The sequence below is a fragment of the Podarcis pityusensis genome (assembly GCF_964106645.2).
Source record: "Podarcis pityusensis genome assembly, chromosome: Z".
Lineage (NCBI taxonomy): Eukaryota > Metazoa > Chordata > Lepidosauria > Squamata > Lacertidae > Podarcis > Podarcis pityusensis.
This window is the reverse complement of record NC_138044.1, coordinates 41,536,033-41,558,473: the sequence shown is the minus strand read 5'-3', so window position 1 is coordinate 41,558,473 and position 22,441 is coordinate 41,536,033. Positions and strand designations below refer to the sequence as shown.

At 45.6% G+C, this 22,441-nt stretch overlaps 1 protein-coding gene across 3 annotated transcripts in view; it reads right to left on the bottom strand.

Annotated features, from left to right (window-relative positions):
* Nucleotides 1-1,442: 1,442 nt before the first annotated feature.
* The window catches only part of TBC1D8B (TBC1 domain family member 8B), a 50,187-nt gene continuing 29,188 nt past the window's right edge, over nucleotides 1,443-22,441 (bottom strand). For all 3 annotated transcript variants that reach the window (XM_080991077.1, XM_080991078.1, XM_080991079.1), the window contains 9 exons: nucleotides 20,972-21,101; nucleotides 18,557-18,655; nucleotides 17,146-17,214; nucleotides 14,113-14,353; nucleotides 13,059-13,124; nucleotides 12,293-12,376; nucleotides 9,866-9,922; nucleotides 8,287-8,384; nucleotides 1,443-6,365 (listed from right to left, as the gene is read on the bottom strand). In XM_080991077.1, coding sequence (XP_080847203.1) covers nucleotides 5,952-6,365; nucleotides 8,287-8,384; nucleotides 9,866-9,922; nucleotides 12,293-12,376; nucleotides 13,059-13,124; nucleotides 14,113-14,353; nucleotides 17,146-17,214; nucleotides 18,557-18,655; nucleotides 20,972-21,101 — 1,258 coding nt within the window. In that variant the 3' untranslated portion in view covers nucleotides 1,443-5,951. The remainder of the gene's footprint in view (nucleotides 6,366-8,286; nucleotides 8,385-9,865; nucleotides 9,923-12,292; nucleotides 12,377-13,058; nucleotides 13,125-14,112; nucleotides 14,354-17,145; nucleotides 17,215-18,556; nucleotides 18,656-20,971; nucleotides 21,102-22,441) is intronic.

Sequence of the window (22,441 nt, the reverse complement as noted above, 5' to 3'; positions counted from 1 at the left end):
GCTGAACAGAAGTCAACAAAAAAGGCCAATTCAGGATTTCCAGCGTATTACTATAGACAATTATTTCTACCCCATTCTGCTTACATTCTCGTCAGTTTTCAGAGTTTGTTACTTGTGCTTAGCTCAGTGATGGTTGCCCTGATTACCTTTTTTTTGAGAGAGAGAGAGTTAAAAGCAGGTTTATTGGGGGACGGACATGGTTGAGGCTGCCACGTCCAGGCGGCACCTCTGTGGAGAAGAAGAGTTTGGATTTGATATCCTGCTTTATCACTACCCGAAGGAATCTGAAAGTGGCTAACATTCTCCTTTCCCTTCCTCCCCCACAACAAACACTCTGTGAGGTGAGTGGGGCTGAGAGACTTCAAAGAAGTATGACTGGCCCAAGGTCACCCAGCAGCTGTATGTGGAGGAGCGGAGACGCGAACCCAGTTCACCAGGTTACGAGTCTACCGCTCTTAACCACTACACCACGCTGGCACAGACTGCTTCTCTGGCCTAGCGGTACTTGGAGGTCAGCACAATGCCGATGCAGCAGCTGTCGATGGAGACGCTGACACCCGGACCGTTGACGTCCATTGCCGCCAGGGGGTATTGGTTCGGCAGCCTGAGATTGATGGGGTCTGTAAGCAGGTTCTGGGCGGGCAGGGCGCTCAGAATGTCGCTTGTGATGTTGTTGGTGGGGCTGGCCGCGAACAGCCTGGGCACAGCATGGATGCCGATGTCAGCAGAATGGGACAGGATCTCAGCCCAAACGGGCTGCACGTGGCTCTGGTTGACTCCGCTCAGCGCCATCCTTGCAGTTCAACCTCTTTGGTGCTGTTGGAGTGTGGGCAGCCCTTTTATCACTGTCCACCCCAGCTTCCCCACCCCCCCCAAGTGGCCTCTCAGTGGTGTCTCTCTCAGGCTCTTCCTTCTGTCGTCACTGCTGCCTCTCCCGTGTCCCAGCCTCCCACGGCCTTGGCTGGGATCCGGGACCCCTGATTACCTTTACAGGGAGTAGTAAAGGGGGGGGGGACACAACCTTGCCTCTGCTTCTTGACCTCTCTGTGGCTTCTAGTACCATTGACCATATCCCTTTTCCAGGACCAGATCTGTGGAATAGGAACTGGAAGCGCTGTGCTGCAAGTCCACAGCAGCATTTTCAGAGTTATTTCTGGACTCCAAATCCCATCAGCCCCAGCTAACATGGCCAGGAGTCAGGGATTATGGGAGTTGTAGCCCAGGAATCTCTGTAGGGCACTAGGTTTTTTAAAAAATAAAAAGGCTTGTGGGAGGGAAGGGGATGGGCCATCTCCCTTTTCTCTAACAACATCTGCCTCCTAACCACCACCCAGTTCTCTCACAGTCCCAGCACCAACTGATTTACAATGTGAAGAGGGTCTACTCTGAACATCTCCCCTCTGCCCCCTCCCCAAGAAAACACAGTGGAAAATCCTACCATCAACATTTTAACCATGGACAGTCAGAGGCATATTGTGAGTCAGGTTTCCACCTGCCCTGCTTCCATGAAATGATCATTTATTCATCTCCTCTCATTAAAGATACAGTGAATTTGCTGTGTACAGAACATGGTCATCAAAATACAAAAAGCCAGCACATAAACATATTTTATTTCCTTGGTAGCAAAAAGGATAAAATAATCCAGTTCCTCTGGAAAACATACCATATTCATCTTATTTAGAAATTTATTCTTAAAGACAATGACACGCGTACTTTTTTGTAAGCTTATTTCAATATTTCTCTCCATAAGTTGTTTGTTAGACAGCCATTAAGATGAGGAACTTTGAAGAAGGCAGATAAATACATCTTTTTGTTGTTGTTGTTCTCCCTAAGAAATTACAGCTGCATCTTTGGCAAACTGTATTATAAAAGTTACAACTTGTGAGGCAACAGCATGGCTACACACTACAGCAATGAACAATCATTGCAGTTGTTAGTGAAAATTTATCTCTGATCAGGTGACCTACAGTGAAGTCACCTGATACTACCCCCACGCTTTAGTGAAGTCCCTGTGCAATCAGATCTTACTAAAAAGGCTCTCTGCCCACCAGACTTTTCTACCTGCGCAACAGGTAGAATCCCCCCACCCCCGAAAACTGCTGGAGTTTGCAATAGTGTGAGAAGTCTTCACTTTGACAGGTATTTGCTCAGTAACCTGCTCTGAACAGTTAATGGCAGCTGATAATCTAACCCTCTATGCATCCCATCGTCCCTAGTGTTATGTGCCAAATGACCTCATTATTTTGCAACTTAGCCACCATGGATCTAAAGCTTCATTGCTCTTTTCTACTGCTCCTCAGCTACAAATGTTCTATATTTCAGCTGCATAGAATGCCTAGAGCACCTGTGTGTGATCGAGAAAGAGAGAATGCATGCATGCTCTGGTAACTGCAGAGGCGACTCTCAGGAAGATATTCAGATATTTGGATTGCAGCAAGTACCACTGGAAAAAACAACAACAGCATGGCACAAACATGAAACCCAGACCCAGTGGCGTTCCACCATCTAAGCACACTAAGAAATGGATAGTAGACTTCGATCAAAACTACTGCCAAGGAATTCAATCCCTAGAGTGGGTTTAAAAGAAAAGAAAAATGCTTTTCATGGAAGGTGTTGATCCCAACTTGCCCATTCAGAGCCCTTGCTTTAAAGTTCTGTCTTAATAAACTTCTTTTTATGTGGTGAAGGAGAGACTACAGCAATCCCATCCAACACAAAGCCAAAATACTTGTTTTTTTACCAGAGTAAAGGGACTGGAGTCCCTATGTTAGAAACATCCTCTCCAAGGCTAGGTGCATAAAACAGACTGTGGCAGTAGAATAGACTTCCTCACTTTAGATAGCAACAGGGTGATATCATTTCTGCAAGTTCTCCCACTTTCTGTTTTTAGAAAAAAAAAAAGGAAAACCTGCAAGCAGAAAACTAATGCATCAGAGTGAAGCTTTTTAATTTTTCCCCCTGCTAAGCTTCACATTAATAAGGAGTCTTTCACAAGGAGAAGCATTCAAAAATGTCATTTCCCAGCTTGCATGCATAAAGCTGAAATAAATATGCATAGGTATAATACTGCCTGGTAAACAACAGCTGTGAGGTCCCGTTTAATTCCCAGGTCAGGACTTCTGTTGCTTCCTGGAAAACATCGACTGAAGGTTTCATTTCAGGCAGCCAAGAGGAAAACAACTGGATTTCGGTAAATAAGAGTTTCCTGTAGGAACTTAAAAATGGAGTATTTTGAAAGGGGTGTGGGGAGGAATCAGGCTGCATGGTTTAACATATTGCCCATATTGAACTGAGCAACTGTTTGGAAAAATAAATCCAGAATAATATTAAGAAAATGGATCTTTCTGCTTTGTCATGTGGAAGAGAACTCAAGATTCCATCCTTAAAGAATGGGAAAGAGATAAGGGGAAAAGACACGTAAGCGTGGAAAACAAGTTTGTAAAGAATCATCTGCTCCCAATATCCAAGCTGCATTCGTTGGCAAGGTGTGTGGGTTGCGATCTAAAGGCCCACCTCCCTGGGCAACAGAGACAAACAGAAATCAGTCCCTTTTAGAAGGCAACATACGCCTTCCACAGTGCTGGTTTATTTGCATATAATTTAGACCGGAGGTTCTTTTAGCGGAAAACTTTGGATCTGTTTCAAAATACTCATAATTAAGATTAAGCCTTGTCGGGGATGCAGATAGAAAGGTCCAAAGAGGCTAAGAGTAAGTGGACTGATTTCTCCTCCTCTGCCTTGCCAGTTGTTAAAGCTTTTTCCTTCAGAGCTGGAAAGCTCATTCTTCCTTGTCTTGGACAAATATGCCCATTGCTAGCAAACATCTACTTTGCACATATCACCAGAGGCTGTTTGGTTAGATAAGAAGTCTGCACATTTCAAATGCTTTTTTTTAAAAAAAGACCTGAGGGGAGACACAAACACACAGAGAGAAAGAACCCTAAAAACAGTACCTCTGTCACTGGTACTCAAAATCTGATTAGTACATATAGTATGTATGCTGGTCATTCTGCATATAAAAGATTGTACCTACAAGGTTCTGGAAGATAATTTCCTTACAATTTGTAAACAGATCTATTGGATGACATGCTTTGAAAATCAAAAGAAATTGTTTCACCTGAGCCATGGAGAGTGATGGATTCGCCAGGCTTTCTCATCACTCAAACTGCACTATGAACATAGTTCTGAATTGGAACTGCCATTTCCTCTTCTAGCATCAGCTAGCTCCATTTGGCTGAGAAAGACCCTGCAGGGACACTGGAGATTATTTGGGAGGAAGGGGCTTGTTGAAATTTTAATGCTTCCTATAACCATTATGACATCAGCAATGTCAACAAAAGAGAGACAAGTGAAGAAAGAGACCATAAGCCCCATGTGTGCGCACGCGCATGTGTGTTTCAATTAAACAGGTACTAGAAACTGGCTTAGTCCTAAAAGCCTACAGAGATATACAAGACACCAGCAGGGAACAGTTCTCCACAACAGTGTTCACCTTAACTTCACAATAATCCTTCAAGTATCATGCAATCTGTATTACAAAACTGCTTTATGCTGGCCTTATTTCTACCTCAAAAAGGAAGCAGATGATTTAAAGGAAGGCTGCAGCCCCAGGGACCTGATGCAACCTCCGTCCCAAGCAATGCACCCACCCCCCACTCCCCACGCCAAGACCACACCAGTTTGAGCAGCAGCAGCAAAAAGAAATACACACTGCAGACATGTTAGCCAGGGTGGGCAGAGACGTTTAAACCCCTCCATACGGTCCAGCACCCTGATGTGGACGCAAATCACCCAATTCTTGGTCATGAGACACATCATTTGTTGAGTGGACAGTAACTCCCACCCCACCCTCAACTGATCAACCTGAAGGAGAGGCTGTGTGTGTGAACATTTTAGAGTGTGGGGTGCCTACACTTTGGGCTACGCAGTGGGATTTGGCCCCTGGAGCACTGTCCAAGGGTGAATGTGGCCCCTGAGTAAAAAGATAAACTAAAATGTTAAACGCCCCCGATCTAAAGCCAAATCCACAGGAGCAAGTCTCCTTCGTTCTTCCTGGGGGCACCTGAGTGAAGACACCAGGCTGCAGTTCATGTCTATTCTAGCGCCACCTTCACTAGATGATGCTGAAATGGAAAGAAGCCATGACATCTTCCCTTTACCAGAGTGGATTTGGGAAGGAAGCCGCCATCGCAATGTGGTCTCCATGCCGCTGTGAACTGGGCTAATCTAGGGTAAGCATAGTCAGGGAACCACAGGACCTCCCACAAGTAAAAGGGTCTAGGGCCAGAAATTAAAACAGTGGGGAGGTGAACTGGGTTTGGAAGCTCCCCGAGATTGTATCAACTAGCCACTTTTTAAAAAACAACAACAGTAATAATCAAAAGCAGCACTTGGTCCCATTCACAGAAACAACACAGCTCCCCCCCCCCCCTTTTAAACAGCCACGCTCAACTGACCATCAAAAAATATCTCTCCCAAAGCAGGAAACAAATTCTACATTCAGAGCTTAAGAAGCAATTCTTTGGAAATCCAACCAACAGTTACAACAGAATAGGTAAAGGATAACACCACTCTGCAGCAAAAGTGGCAGACATTACATTCAGCGTGAGAACTATTAACACGAAATGGTGGTTTGGGAAAACAACAACCACGAACCACCCCCAGCTTTGCCCCTGACAGACCAGCTTTCTATTCCCTTCCAAGTTGGCTTGTGTTGGCTGATGTGGTTTAAGTCTCCCAGGTGTACTAAAAATGCAAAATTTAGGTGCAAATTGTCCTTCAAGCTATGCTTATTTTAACTTTGCAAAAACACAAACAACCCTGCCTATGGCGTAGAGGGGAATTGAGCTGAATCTTTAACCCCCCCCCAACTCCTGACAAACTCAAGATGCTGAGCTCACAAACAGCCCTCCGTCCTTCCAAGTGCCTCTGTGCGGAGCGTCAGGCAGGTGCTATACTCTGGCCTTCGCTTTCAACTGAGAAACTTTAGCATTTTCCAACTTGGCTGAGACATCTACTGGCTTCTCGAAAAATCTCACCAAAGCAGGTTCATTTAGTAAAGACGCCAGCAGCTGCTCAAAGGCAAACGACCATTCGTCAGGTCTGCGTGGGCTCTGAGGTCCACCTCTTTCAATCTGTGGGGTAGGCTGAGCCTCTGGGGGCTTCCGGGCATCTTCTGCGCCCAAGTTGGAGGTGGAAGGGGCCATGCTCTTGGCTGGCAAAGTGGGGCTCTGGAGTCTTCGGCCAACCTCCTCCATCTTCAGCAAGAGGCTGGTGACGGTGGCAATGGCGCGATAGAGCAGCTCCTCTTCTGGGTCTCCGTGAAACAAGTTATACAAAGTCTTTGAAAACTGGATGAACTGGGACTGGGGTGGGTGGAGAAGGGAGAAATAAGAAGGCATATTTTGCAACCTCCTGTTTCTTTTTCTAAAAGCCTCTTAACATATTTACAAAGAGTGCTTCTAAGTGGGACATGCTAGCACAATCTGACAGGTTGGCAGGTACCAGAGGTGTAGCCATATTCAGCTAAGTTTGGCTGCCAAACAAGGCCTTAAGGACCACATGCAGCCCTCGAGCCAAGTGTTGGACCACCCTGGTCTAGATGTTTCAAGCTGCTTTAAATTGCTGCTGGTTTTATATTTTACAGTTACTTTTTTCTTTTACCAGCTACTGATGCTTTTACTTGATTCGGAAGATTATGCTAATGCAGTTTTAGTTAACTGTGCGTCTCTGTGGGCGTTCGAGTGTCTCTATGTTTGTACATATTGCACAAACACTTAAACCATTTTTCATGTTTCTATTTTGCAAACTGCCTTGCAAAGATTTTTTTGCCATGGCATAAAAAATACTTTTAAAATGGAGCTGTAAAATAAATAGAGTGCCAATAACTGAATGGCTTTCACAATGAGGACGTGTTTTCTCTCCTGATCTAGCGGACACATCGAGGGCTAAAGTTGCAGGTTAGTAGATTTCTGCAGAACATGAGGAGAGGCTTCCTGACAGTAGGGCAGTTTGACAATGAACTGATTACTTTAAAAGGGATAGTTATGCTTTGGTTGTCGAATGCCTTGCGACTCGAGTGTTTTGGCTACCAAACGCCACAAACCCGGAAGTGAGTGTTCCGGTTTGCAAATATTTTTTGGAAGCCGAACACCCGACCATAGCTGTCAACTTTTTCCTTTTTTTAAGGGAAATCCTATTCGGAATAAGGGAATTTCCCTTTTAAAAAAGGGAAACATTGACAGCTATGCGCCCGACGCGGCTTCCGCTTGAGTGCAAGAAGCTCCTGCAGCCAATCAGAAGCCGTGCCTTGGTTTTCAAACGTTTTCAGAAGTCGAAGGGACTTCCAGAACGGATTCCGTTTGAGAACCAAGGTACAACTGTACAATAAAATAGGATGGATTAGAAGAAGCAATACAAGTACAATTAAAAATTGATACGGATATTTAAGGTGGACTGCATGAACAAAGCTCACAGACTACTAGTGGTCCATTTACCACAGGCTTGGAACGCCTTGACTAGGACAATATATGAAAATTAGGGTGTTTTTCCCTATTAGGAGGAAATACAGTGGTACCTCGGGTTACATACGCTTCAGGTTACACACACTTCAGGTTACAGACTCTGTTAACCCAGAAATATTACCTCAGGTTAAGAACTTTGCTTCAGGATGAGAACAGAAATCGTGCTCCGGCGGTGCGGCAGCAGCAGGAGGCCCCATTAAGTAAAGTGGTGCTTCAGGTTAAGAACAGTTTCAGGTTGAGAACGGACCTTTGGAACGAATTAAGTACTTAACCCGAGGTACCACTGTACAGATATATGAAAACAGGGAAATGGCCAAGCAGCACAATCCACGTTTATCCAGAAATATGCCCCAATGAATTCCACTTCCCAGATGAGTAGAGAATCCACCCTATAATATTCCAAGGATTCATGCCCAAGCCCCACCTACACACGTATGTACAAGCACACACACAGATGGGCGTAGCCAAGGGGGGAGAAGTACAACTATACTGGGCTTTCCATGGCTGGACACCTTCGAGCAATGGCTGGGCGCAGCCTTCTGCCAGAGATGCCTAAACTCTGAATTTCTTGAGTCAAGAAAGGCATTAGACTAGATGCCCCCACCCCCAAACCACTTCCTACTCTATAATTCCTTCTTTCTTTTAATGACCTGTTACCCTGTTAGCATGTGTCAGGCTCAGGGGTCATTGTTTGCTCCCACCAACCAACCAAACCCCAGATAACACCCCCCCCCCCGCAAGTTCTCCCGTAGGTGAGTTTTACCTGGTCCATGCGGGGCAAATCCTTAATGCTTTCTTCTTTTTTTAGCAATTCATCCTGCCACTGCTTTAAATAGGCCTGGATGTCAACCTTTCCTTTACCTAATTGGAAGGCAACAAGACACAAATGAATAGTGAAATCCTCACTCTATCCACAGCAGTCTCCATGGAGTAGTTGCTCTTGCCGGATCACACTGGGGCTCTGCAGCAGGGATGAGGACTCCCAAAACCATCACCAGGGATGGTGGGAGCTGCAGTTCAAAGATATCTGGAGGACATCATGTTGGCATGGACATAGTTCTCTGGGTGCCATCGTTTACATAGCCAAAGCAGCACCACTCAGTTATCCAACAGCTTCGAGGGAGACCCAAGGTTTACAGAAGTGCAAAAATAAAAATGTTTAGGTTAAAAATACTGGGGTGGGGAAGAGACAGAAGTGTCCCAATGAAGACTGAGTATGGTCGGTGGCTATGAAATGCTGTTTTGCAACAGGCAAAAAGGTGAATAGGGGAATGGAACTCAATGGGACATAGGAACCTGCCTTATCAAAGTCAGATTATTGGTCCGCTGTGCACAATACTGTCCACACCGACTGGTAGCCGGTCTCCAGGATTCAGGCAGGGGATGCTCCCAGCCCCACCTGGCAATAACAGGGATTGAACCTGGGACCCTCTGCATGCAGGTAAAATACCCTTCACCCCATGAAGTGCCTAGAATTCTCAGCATCTGGGTCCCCAGATGTTGCTGAACTACAACTCCCATCACCCTTAGCTAGCAAGGCCAGAGCTCAGGGATGATGGGAGTTGTAGTCCAACAACATCTGGGGATCCACAGGTTGAGAACCACTGCCTGATTGCTGCTACTGTACAGACTTTGGTCTTCCACATAGCAGTGGGATTTCTGTCTTTTTCCCCCCCTGGGAGGAGCAGAACTTCCCCACCCTCGCTGCCTTTGCCACCTGGAGAACTTGACCTTTGGTGGGCAGCATATGGACTGCCCCCATCCTACATGCTCTCCAGAGGACAGGCAGGACTCAGAGGAAAAAGGCTAGTTAGATCAATAAAACAACCCAATTTCTCTGCTCTCACACACTTTCTATATTGTCAGCTGCAACATCTGGAATAGGAATTTGGTGGTTCAGGAGGGCATTCAAATTTCACAACAGCATGCTGGTTGGAGGGCAATGGAAGCTGAGTTTCCAAAAACTGGAGTGCAGCATGTTAGCTGCTCCCAAGATCAAGGGTCTGGAAACCAAGTCTTATGAGGAACGGTTGAGAGAAGATTCTAACTCAACAGGAGGAAGAACGTTCTGTCAGTAAGAGCTGACAAAACTCCCTTGGAAGGTGGTTGTGGACTCTCCTTCCTTGGAGGTTTAAAGCAGAGGTTGAATTTCTAATGTGTGCTCTAGGTTAGATCCCTGCATTGCAGGGGGGTTAGACTAGAGGACCCTTGGGACCCTTCCAACTTGAATATATATATTATCCTAACTTAAATATTACAGCACAGAGTAGAAAACAGCATCTTCCCTACATGATATGTATAGATTGACGCAAGTTCTCTGGATATTAATCAAGTTCACTAACCTTTTTCTGGGCTCCTGTTTAAAGCATCAGCACCTTCACGGTCCTCAGGAGAAGAAACTAGGATAGAAGAGGAAGATAAAAATGGACATAGGAAGCTGCCTCAAACCAGAGAGTTTATGGGTTGGTTTGGACAGAATGCTAAATCATACAAGAAAGAGCTGCAATGAACACTGGGCTCATAACTTTCCCACCCCTCCCTGCAACATGACCACTTTTGCTTCCATCTTTTAATTACAGTATTTTTTCATAAATATTTTATTTATTGTTATTCAATTTTTTCCTAACCTGTTAATAAATCTCTTCTTAATTTTGACAATGGTTTGCTGAAACAGGCCAATATCAAACCAAAGTTTAAGAAGCTGGTTTGTTTCAACAAACCACAAGGTTAAGACAGAGGTTTTCAACCTTTTTGTGTCTACAGCTCCCTTGACCAACTACATTCTTTCTGCGGCACCCTGTGGGGCTCAGGAGCCCAGTGATGTCACCCCTTGCCTGCAGAGCTGGCAGTCTCTCACCCTTTTTCAAACACCCTCCCTTGGGGAGGGTTCCATCAGCCTCCTCTCCTCTCCCCTCTCCTTGGGAGTCCTCTGAGCAGCTGCTGCTGCCGCCCCTGGTCTCTGAGCTGCCCCCTCTGCCCCAAACAGAGGTGCCTCCTCAACTGCCCCACAGAGGCCTAGGAAGCACCCCCTGGCCAGCCCCAGAGGCACCGTTCGCCTGGGGAGCTTGTAGCCAGGGCTGCTGCAACAAACAGTCGTCCAAGCCTTTGGGAGGCAGAGATGCGAGAGGGGATCAGAGGAGGAAGGGGAGGAAAGAGGAACAGAGGCCAGTGTTGCCCGAGGAACCCATGACCATCCCTCAAGGCACCCCAGGGTGCTAAAGCACACTGGTTGAAAACCACTGGCTTAAGATGAACTACAGTTTTGAGTTCAGATGTTACACTTAACTTAAATTGAAGTGGAAGCTTCCAAGCTCCTTCTCAAGCCATGGTTTAGTGTTATGTGTAAATAAGTTTTATTCATCCACCTAGCTCAGCACTGCCTGTGTTGACAGGGTTCTTCAAAGCCTCAGCCAGAGATATTTCACAGCAGGTGCTACTTAAATCTTTTTTAACAAGAGATGCCAGCATTTGAACCAGGGACCTACTGCGTGGAAAGCATACAGTCTGCCCAATGAACTTTGGCTGTAATGTCTGAATTTTTTACAACCTGAAATTTTTATAGAAAAGAGAAGCACTGGAAAACTACAGGGTCCGTCCCCCCCAGCTGTGATGCATCAAATGCCTTTAAGTTCTGAAAGGCAGCTAAAGAAAATGGGTCTCAGTTGCAGTCCACTCTATTTTTCTGGTGTCTGTTTCACATCCTCAGGTGTCTATTGCTTAGAAAGATATGAGTTGCACACTTTAAAAATTCTCATTTCCTCCCTCAATGTTACAGGCAAATGGTTGCAAATAGTTTAGCTATTACCAAATACAATTTGCTGCATTTTTTTTTTAAGGTAAAGTTTATTAGTGGTTCTGAGCCACTTTTGCAAAAATGGAGCACCCTTGCCACTTTAAATTACCCCTTTCTCCCAATTCTGTTTAAAAGAACAGAGGGAGCGAGGAGAGAGAGAGCGAACAGGATATAACAAGTCCTGATAAAACAGAATAAATGGTATTGAAGCAGGATCGTATAAACCCACCCTGATACTGTCATGAACACAAATCATAATGAATGCGTGATTTTAAAAAAGGACACCTGGAGGGTCCCAAAGTCTAAACACGCTGTGAGCTTTGCACAAGTAAGGTAAAGGTAAAGGGACCCCTGACCATTAGGTCCAGTCGCAGACGACTCTGGGGTTGCGGTGCTCATCTCGCTTTATTGGCCGAGCGAGCCGGCGTACAGCTTCCGGGTGATGTGACCAGCATGACTAAGCCGCTTCTGGCAAACCAGAGCAGCGCATGGAAACGCCATTTACCTTCCCGCCGAAGCGGTACCTATTTATCTACTTGCACTTTGACGTGCTTTTGAACTGCTAGGTTGGCAGGAGCAGGGACCGAGCAACGGGAGCTCACCCCGTTGTGGGGATTCAAACCTTCTGATCGACAAGCCCTAGGCTCTGTGTTTAGACCACAGCGCCACCAGCGTCCCGCACAAGTAGTTCATGACAAATGCTTATCAGGCAGTCTGGTGCAGCTCTAACAGTCTCACTTCAGTCAATTCTGGTTTTGGTACCTTTAAATGGCAGGGTTCAATGTGGAGGCAGCTTCTATATGAAACTACAGACCTGAACATCCTGCTTCTTTTGCCTCTCAGAAGTTGGAACCTAAAATTCATTTCTTGGCACTTCAAGTTGGAGTTCTGCTGCCGGTCCTCTTCCCAGCGGAATGGGGGGGGGGTGGGATTAATCTCCGCCTGGTTCTATAAACAGAGCATGCTTGAGGCTTACCATTTAATTGGCTAAAGTGGATCAACTCTTCTTTAGATAGCTGAGTCCCTTTGGAAGGGCTTAGGGATTCCACTTCAGTGAAAGCTGCAAAAAAGGAAACAGAATTTTGAGGATAGCAGAGAAGCACTGTTACTAGAACTTCGCATTTGTAAAGGACGTTCCACACACAAAACTTTTGTTTAGTTTATCCTTGCAGCCCATTATTCCCAGATGGAGAACTGAGTCTGAAAAAGATCGTTCCTGCCTCAGGCCACCCCACCATATAGTAAGCAGCAAAATTGTTATCCTGTTCTTCCTCGAAAAAGCTCAGGGATATATCTCCCCCACCGCCACTCTCATTTTCACAACAGCCCTGAGAGGTAATTTCTTAATGAAAGCAACCTACTTTTCTACACAAAATAGTCAAAGCAGCTAATAAGGTATAAACATAAAACAATAAAATAACTGAAATATTAAAACAGCATGGTAGCCAGTGGTGATAGGCTAGGACCTGGGGAGGGGGGGAGGGGACAGGACCAAGAATCAAATCCAGATTCAGCCATGAAGTTCACTAGCTGATCTTGGGCCTGTCACTGTCTCTCAGCCTACCTTGCAAGGTTGCTGAGCAGATAAAATGAGAGAGAAGGGGAACCACGTATGCCATTCTGAGCTCCTTGGAGGAAAGCAATGACGCTAATAAAATTGCATTTAATAAACACAGAAAATGCAAGCGAGATCCAGGCAGGCAATGGAACAACTAATACATGATCTCCCAAAAGTGACTCACCTGGAGGTATGTGCAATTTGAAAAGTAGCTTCAGCTTTTGGGTAAAGCTCCCATGATACATTACATCTAACAAACAGAGAAGGATGGTGGGGTGGGGGAAAGAGAAAGATTATTCATATTCAGAAGTCTCAGGTGTACAGGGGAGCATCATCCCCAACTCTTGCTGCCTGGGTGTAATGAAACTGATGGTAAGCATCTGCTTTGCATGTAGAAGGTTCAATCCCCGCATCTCCAGGTAGCCCTGGGAACTGGCCACTGCCCGAGACCCCGAAAAGCTGCTGCCAGTCAGTGCAGACAGTACTGAGGTACATGGGCTTATGAGTCTGGCTCAGGATACAGCAGTTTCCCAGGTTCTTAAGTGGACAATAATGGGCATTATGGACAAATAGTATAGCCTGCTAAGATTATTAGCATATATAGAACCAGCTCTCTAAAAACGAACAGTGGGTCACAAATATTTGGTTCCAAATTGAATAGAAATAAATTCAAATCATTTTACAAAAATTATATACAAAGCAAAACTTGAACCTGTGGGGGTTCAAGCTGACAATACTTAGAAGCTAAAAGGTCAGAGAAAATTACAGATGAACAAAAACTGTCCTTAGTAGCACCAATACAGCTGAAAGATATAACTAAAGCAATAAAGAAATTTAAGCCACATAAAGCGCCAGGCATGGATGGTATACCTAGATATTTCTATAAAAAATGATCTGAGATGTTATTGCCCCATATGCAAAGATTGTTTAACAGCGTATTGGCTGGCAAGATAGTGCCTAAGTCATGGAAAGAGTCTACAACTGTTGTGATACTAAAACAAGGTAAAAATCCAGAATCATACAGGCCTATCTCATTTAAATGCAAAAAAAAATAAAAAAAAAATCACTGGCATTTTAGTGGGTAGAGTGGCAAAAATACTACCAAACATAACCAGCTGAGGCTGCTTCCACTGCCATTCTTGCCACCCCAAATGGACAGCGAGTCCATTGGCAAATATAATCAACCCAGCCCAAGACTGAGGAGCACATGACCCTATGGCATGCATTCAGTAGTGTACCCAGAGAAGAGGCAAATTCTTTGAAGTTTATAAGCCCATCTAGGTTCTCATCCAGCAACCGGAATGTCCACAGAGCGAGGGAGTCCCTGTTTGCACAATGTGCCCAAGGGCTCAGGAGATGGTAGAGGACGCGGAACTGCTGGCAGTCGATGCGATACTGGTCTAGGTAGGGGAGGCTGGGGTCATGGTGCTTCAGGGCCGGGCTGTCCATGCTCCAGTAGCAAGAGAGAAAATGCTCCTTCTGCAAAATATGCACAAAAGCCCACGTGTTAAATAAGAGCAATACCTGCGGGGGAGAAAGAACAAGGATAAGAACACATTGCTTCCGTGTTGTCGCTCAGAGGTAACATTTCCCATACCTACAACTTTTTGTTGATGTCTTTGCTGCATACAAAAACATGTAGCCATTCCCATCCCCCATCCCCCAAAGTAGAGAGATGGAAAGAAGACACAGTCCCTACCAGAGAAGAATGGCAGATTGTACTGATTCTCGGTAGTGGCACCCGCCCTGTGGAACGCCCTCACACCAGATGTCAAAGAGAAAAACAACTACCAGATTTTTAGAAGACATCTGAAGGCAGCCCTGTTTAGGGAAGCTTTTAATGTTTAATAGACTATTGTATTTTAATATTCTGTTGGAAGCCTCCCAGAGTGGCTGGGGAAACCCAGCTAGATGGGTGGGGTATAAATAAATTACTATTATTATTATTATTATTATTATTATTATTATTATTATTAGGACTATGAAGAAATGGCAAAAAACGACCAGAAGAATTAGGAATCAGGAAGACCAACATTTTAATAAGGAATGGGGAAAATATGTAATTTATATTGAAAATCGTTGTAAGCAATTAAAATTATTAGTAGGACTTGAACGTTGGACTATGGTTGCAATGGAGATTTAATAGAACTGGATCAACAGAGAAGATGCAGGAGGGGGGAAAAGTTAACATAAGGACCCACAAAGGGGAGGAAGGAAGTTCATGGGAATTTATGAAATTCATTTTTATTTTTTTGGCTTGCTTGATGATTGTTTGTAAATTTGAAACTTAAATATTATTTTTTTTAAAGCAGAGAAAAAGAAAGAAAAGGAACACAGGAATGACTTTTTAAATTTATTTTTACAACTGCAAACCAGCATACAAAATTACAATCTTACTTCACGGAATAAAGGTAAAGGTACCCCTCCCCGTACGGGCCAGTCGTGTCCGACCCTAGGGTTGTGCGCCCATCTCACTTAAGAGGCCGGGGGCCAGCGCTGTCCGGAGACACTTCCAGGTCACGTGGCCAGCGTGACGAAGCTGCTCTGGCGAGCCAGCACCAGCGCAGCACACAGAAACGCCGTTTACCTTCCCGCTATAAAGCGGTACCTATTTATCTACTTGCACTTAAGAGTGCTTTTGAACTGCTAGGTGGGCAGGAGCTGGGACCCAATGACGGGAGCTCACCCCGCCACGGGGATTCGAACCGCCGACCATACGATCGGCAAGTCCTAGGCGCTGAGGTTTTATCCACAGCGTCACCCGCGTCCCACGGAATATCTGGTGGTATTTATTAACCATAACGAAGAATGAGAAGCTTGGGGGATATGGGGGCATCCTGCCCTGTTAATATAGTCAAAGGAGAAAAACAAATAGGCCCTGAAATTCTCAGACTGAGTCTCTCTCCAGCATCCGTCTGTGTTCAGGGGTCAAGCACCCTGGCAAACCGATGTTCCAGACATTTGTGAACCATGTTTAACACATTAAAGGATCAGAGATAGCACTGAAAATGTCTGAGGGTCAGTAGAAACACTAGCTGTGCATTCCACTAGTAGCATTCTGCCTGAAATTACAGGTCGTAGTTTGTGGGGAGTGCATCTTTAAACTGATATTGCACAAACAAACACAAAATATCATTTTAAAGATGCACTCCCCACAAACTCTGACCTGTGATTTCAGGTGGAATGCTACCAGCTGAATGCCTAGTGCCTAAACTGGGGGGGGGGGGGGAGGAGAGAGAGTACACCGCCTAGAGATTATAAAAATATGAAGTGACTCGATAAATGCTTTAAAATAAGTAGCATTGCCTATTGCTCAGGGACTGCAGAAGCAAAAGGGGAGAAAGAACAAAAAGTTGCTGGTTGCTATTCAAGCAAACTGGAAATAAATGTGCATTTACAGTTCCTCACTTTGTTCCAGCCTTGAAGCGCTAATTCCACTTCTCTACTTCTTCTTGTGTCCCTTGTCTTTTCAGTTTCCAAGCCCTTGGCAGGCCTGTATCATCCGCTCTCAGTGTCTTTGCACAGTGGTACCTTAGTTCTCAAATTTGATCAGTTCCGGCAGTCTGTTTGATGGTTCGAAAACCAAGGCGCAGCTTCTGATTGGCTGTAGGAGCTTCCTGCACTCAATCAGAAGCCGCGGAAGCCGTGTCGGATGTTCGGCTTCCGAAAAATGTTCGCAAACCGGAACACTCATTTCCAGGTTTACGGCGTCCGGGAGCCGATTTGTTTGGGAGCCAATCCGTTCAACTACCAAGGTACCACTGTACTGATATCGGCCCCTTTGGGAAACTATGGTTTGTGGTTTGTATCCAACATAGCACTACGCCACCAATCGGTCGATACAAGGATTTACACTTGCACAACTGGACTTCTGTTGCCTCTCCTCCCTTCTGCACACCCCCCAAACTTGTTCTAGGGTTTCCCAAACTGCCGAGAGATTTGGGGAGAACATGGGGTGCATGAGGGACGAGAAGAGTGTTTTTGTTTGGGGGGGGGGAAGTCCCTCTGTACAAGCATAAATCCTTACACTGACAGATTGGTTACTTAGCACTGTATTGGATATAAACTAATAACTGCTTCGGGGGAAATACAGTACAAATAAATAAATGATATTATTATTATTTTAAAAAGAAGATCAAGAAGAGCTAGCCAGTTTCTAGGAGTTAATCAATTCTCCTCTGTTCTGTTGGAGGTGTGTCACAGTAGGATACTCAAGGGGGAAACAAAGAAATTTTGGGAAACAAGCGCATTAGGCGAAAACAGCTTCTCACCTTGAATAATTCATACAGCTCTTCCAGGTTGCTAGGACTTATTTTCACATCCTGGGAGATAACACGCAGCTACAGAGGACAGAATGAGAGCAACCAAGTTAGGAGGATGTAAATCTCATTTCCCCCTCAGTTCTTTGTGCTTTGACATTAGCTGATTTTCAGCTCGTAAAAGAAGAGGCTGATTTCATCAGGCACAGAAGCAAAAAGCTGAGAACCTCTTGTGCACTTGGGTCGAAAAACTTTTAACTTAACTCTTCCATGTCCCCTTCAACCGCTGAATGCAACCGCCTCAAGTTTCTGAGCAAAGCCATTTTAGGGTGAAGACAAGGTGCATCTGTGTTCATTAGGAACCCCAAGTTCGCATGCCTGTCTGTCTGGCCCTGTATATCACCACACCTGTCTTCAGGCAATGTCCCTCGCAGACCCTGCTTCACACTCTCTCTAGAAAAGGAAAATTCTCCTTTGTGGCCTGTAGCCCTTGGGAATGTGCCCCTCAACATGAAAAAGGTTCCCTACTCCCTTAAGAACAGAAACAAACCAATAACCTTCCACCACACACAGTTTAAAAGGCAATAGCTTAATCAGCCAGAGGCCTGGGAGAAGAGGAACGTTTTTGCCAGGTGCCTAAAGGTGTATAATGAAGGCGCCAGGCGAACCTCCCTGGGGAGAGCATTCCACAGACGGGGAGCCACTGCAGAGAAGGCCCCGTTCTTGTGTTTCCACCTTGTGGACCTCATGTGGAAGAGGCACATAAAGAAGGGCCTCAGATGATGATCTCAGGGTCTGGTTCAGTTCATATGGAGAGAGGCGGTCCTTGAGGTATTGCAGTCCTGAGTCATTTAAAGAAGTCAAGCCACTTTAAATAGCCACCCCCAAAGAATAGGCTCCCCCAAAGAATCCTAGGGTGTTAAAGGTGCTGAGAGTTGTTAGGAGACCCCTGTTCCTCTCACAGAGCTGCAATTCCCATAGTGGTTTCACAGTCAACCCCTCTTCCCAGGGAACCGTGGCTCTGTGAGGGAAACAGGGAGGTGTCCTAACAATTTCCTGCACCTTAACAAGCTACAGTTCCCAGCCTTCTTTGGAGGAGGCCATGACTGTTTAAACTGGTTCGATACTGCTTTAAATGTATAGCGTGGATGAGATTTAAGTTTAAGCATGTGCAGCTGAAATAACCACATAGTTTCCCTTTGCTTCCCTTATTGGATTTCCGACTGTAAGCCCCTTGAGGCAGAGATCTATCCACTTGTACTCTTAAAATAAAAAAGCAAATTATTGTAGCAATAATGCACAGCCAGCAAATAAAATGACGACAACTACGACGAACACATTGTGAAGTTACCATACAATGAACAAGATGGATAATGTTCTTGTTCCACACAGCTCAAGGTATCTGAGCATGCAGTTCACTCACCACATTTTGCTTCGTAGTGACCTCCAGGGTCTGAATGACATACAGCCTGTTACGGCGCCTCATGCTTTCTACTTCCTCAAACCGGATGTCACCATATTTCTAGGAGAAGAGCAGGAATCTATCAGGCTGCTTCCAGGGGCAGAGCTAACTGGATTGGGATGCTGTAAGATTCTGGCTACCTGAACAGCAGGATGCAAGACCTGCAGTAGGACTGGTAAGCCTCCCCTACCAGGGAAGTATTGAAAGTGCAATAGCAGGTATCATTCTGTTTGGAACTAAAGGGTTAATTCTGTTATCTGTAAGAAGGCTAACCAGGGGGCGCGCGCAGGGGGGGGGGGTTGCTTAGCAACCAGACAAAGTGCCTTGATGTTTACTGAGGTGGGTGCCCTGAATGGTTGTGCAGTTCTGCAGGAGCTTTTCCTCTGTATGTTTGGTTAAATGTCTCCCAGCTTTGTACACTGCCTAATGTCAGAAAGACAAAACCACTCTGTTCCTTTCCCCTCAAATGATGTACAGGTTTTGTTCAGTTTTCCTCAGTAAAATGCTCTCAGAATTTCTTTTCTCTCTGGATTATGTCTGCATTATTTAAGCAACTGTACTATCAGGAAGCAGTTTCTAAGATGGGAGGGAACCCCCAGCTCTCATAAAGCCTGGTTTACTTTTGGGGCTAGAATGTCCAACTAGGACTTGAGAGGTAAAGGTAAAGGACCCCTGACCATTAGGTCCAGTCGTGGCCGACTCTGGGGTTGCAGCGCTCATCTCGCTTTATTGGCCGAGGGAGCTGGCGTACAGCTTCCGGGTCAGGTGGCCAGAATGGTTCTGGCAAACCAGAGCAGCGCACGGAAACGCCGATCACCTTCCCACCGGAGCGGTACCTATTTATCTACTTGCACTTTGTCGTGCTTTCGAACTTCTAGGTTGGCAGGAGCAGGGACCAAGCAACAGGAGCTCACCCCGTCGTGGGGGTTCGAACCGCCAACCTTCTGATCGGCAAGTTCTAGGCTCTGTGGTTTAACCCACAGCGCCACCCGCGTCCCTAGGACTTGAGAGACCAGGGTTCAAATCCCTACTCAACTATGAAGCTCACTGGATCAGTCACTGCCTCTCAGCCTATCCTACCTCACAGGGTTGTTTTTTAATTGATTTATCATAAAACATATGTACAAACTGACACATAGCCATACAAACAATAACAGAGCCATATACATAGCATATCCGGCATAAAAAGCAAATTATTGAGATGCAGTTAAATATATTGCCAAGTTTTAAAGATGTGTCTATATAGCCCAACCATAACGAGGAGTCATGGGATGAGTACTTATTTGACTCTCCCTATTTATATAATCCAAAAATGGAGACCCTTTTGGCTTCACCCCAGACTACCCATCTACATCTGAAACAGCGGTTCTCCACCTGTGGGTCCTCAGATGTTGTTAGACTACAACTCCCATCATCCCTGAGCTCTGTCCTTGCTAGCTAGGGCTGATGGGAGTTGTACTCCAACAACATCTGGGGACCCACAGGTTGAGAAAGGCTGATCGGAACAGATATTCAGATAAAGCAGATGTTCCATACATTGCTCCATCACAGGTTTCTTGTGGGGATTAAATAAGGGGCAGGACCATGTGTTCCACCCTGAGCTTCTTGGAGGAAAAGTTGGGATATAAATGCAGTAAAATAAAATAGTCCTGAGGTTCTGCCCCAGGAAGTAGAAGGGTCTTTCACTGGAGGTATTTAAGCAGAATCTGGAAGGCTATCCCATTAGGAATGCATCCTAGAGCCTGCGCTGAGCAGTGGGGCTAGATTACTACTACTAGTAGTAGTAGTACTACTACTACTACTACTAATAATAATAATAATAATTTATTTATACCCCGCCCATCTGGCTGAGTTTCCCCAGCCACTCTGGGCGGCTCCCAATCAAGTGTTAAATACAGTACAGTGTTAAATATTAAAAACTTCCCTGAACAGGGCTGCCTTCAGATGTCTTCCGAATATCAGGTAGTTGTTTATCTCTTTGACATCTGATGGGAGGGCGTTCCACAGGGCGGGGGCCACTACCGAGAAGGCCCTCTGTCTGGCTCCCTGTAGCCTCACTTCTCGCAATGAGGGAACCGCCAGAAGGCCCTCGGCGCTGGATCTCAGTGTCTGGGCTGAATGATGGGGGTGGAGACGCTCCTTCAGGTATACTGGGCCGAGGCTGTTTAGGGCTTTAAAGGTCAGCACCAACACTTTGAATTGCGCTCAGAAACGTACTGGGAGCCAATGAAGATCTCTAAGGCCCCTTTCATTCTGTTATTAGATACCTTGAAGGAGAAAACAATTCTACCCACAAGAGGTGGCTTGTTGAACAGGCAATGCAGGAAACAGAAAAAAACAGCACCCACCCCTCTGAAGCCAAATGGCTTTACGAACCTCGTTTGACTCTAGAATCAAGTCCGTGATGTCCACTTTGGGGTGAGGGCTCTTGCCTTCATTCGCACCCGAGGCCTGTTGCACTGCTGGAGGCAGAGGACTGTCCTTGTTGGTAACACTGTCAAAAAACCTTCATTTGAAATAAAAAGGAGTGGGGGGGGGCATGTACAAAACATAGAGAATTAAAAGTGAGTAGAAATGAGTAATTATTTTTTTAAAAAAAAGACCGCAAAGAAAAACCTTGTTGTGCATGAATAATAATAATAATAATATAAATGTGCCAACCTGCTATTTTATTTATTAGTGTTGAGTAGTGCAGCTGTGGCTATTTTATATTTTTTGTTGAGGAGGGGTTATCAGCACAGCGCCTGGGGGTGGGCAAGCCAATACTGCCTATAGCGCCCATGAAATTCCTCAGTAAGCACCTCCTCAAAAATGGAGAGTGCCTGAAAGACGGTTTGCTCTTCCTTCCCACAGTTCATGTTTGCCCACTTTCCGCGGGATGCCAGGAGGGAAAACTCACCCACGCTTTTGTTCAGAACAGAGGAGTAAAGAGTTTTGCCCATGAGCGAGTGATTTTGTGTCTTCATACTGCATTTTTATGTTGTGAACCACCCAGTGATCTTTGGATGAAGGGTGGTACACAAATTTTAACAATCAGTTGGCTCCTTACGTCTCTCGCCCTGACCTAGCCACTGTGATCCACGCGACGGTCACCTCCAGGCTTGATTACTGTAACTCACTCTACATGGGGCTGCCCTTGAGACTGACCCAGAAACTCCAGCGGGTGCAGAATGCCGCGGCGAGACTCCTTACGGGATCCTCGCCGCAGGATCACATTCACCCAGTGCTATACCAGCTGCACTGGCTCCCGGTGGAGTACAGGGTCAGGTTTAAGGTGCTGGTTTTGACCTTTAAAGCCCTATACAGCCTAGGACCCTCGTACCTACAGGACCGCCTCTCCTGGTATGTCCCATGGAGGACATTACGGTCATCAAATAAAAACATCTTGGAGGTCCCGGGTCACAGGGAGGTTAGGCTGGCCTCAACCAGAGCCAGGGCTTTTTCGGCTGTGGCTCCGATCTGGTGGAACACTCTGTCACAAGAGACTAGGGCCCTGCGGGACTTGACATCTTTCCGCAGGGCCTGCAAGACAGAGCTGTTCCACCAGGCCTTTGGCCAGGGCACAGCCTGACCCCCCCCCCTTTGGTAATCCTCACAGAACTCTAGCCCAATGGTTGCCATTAATTTTATTTTATTAATTTTATTTGTACTGATTTTATAATGAATTGATTTTAGGATGCTGTATTATTTTACTGTTGTTAGCTGCTCTGAGCCTGTCTTCGGTTGGGGAGGGTGGGATATGTTGTTGTTGTTGTTGTTGTTGTTGTTGTTGTTGTTGTTGTTGTTATTGTTATAGGTGCCCTTCCCCCCCCAGGCCCACCATGAAGCACATTTTGTAGTCCAATC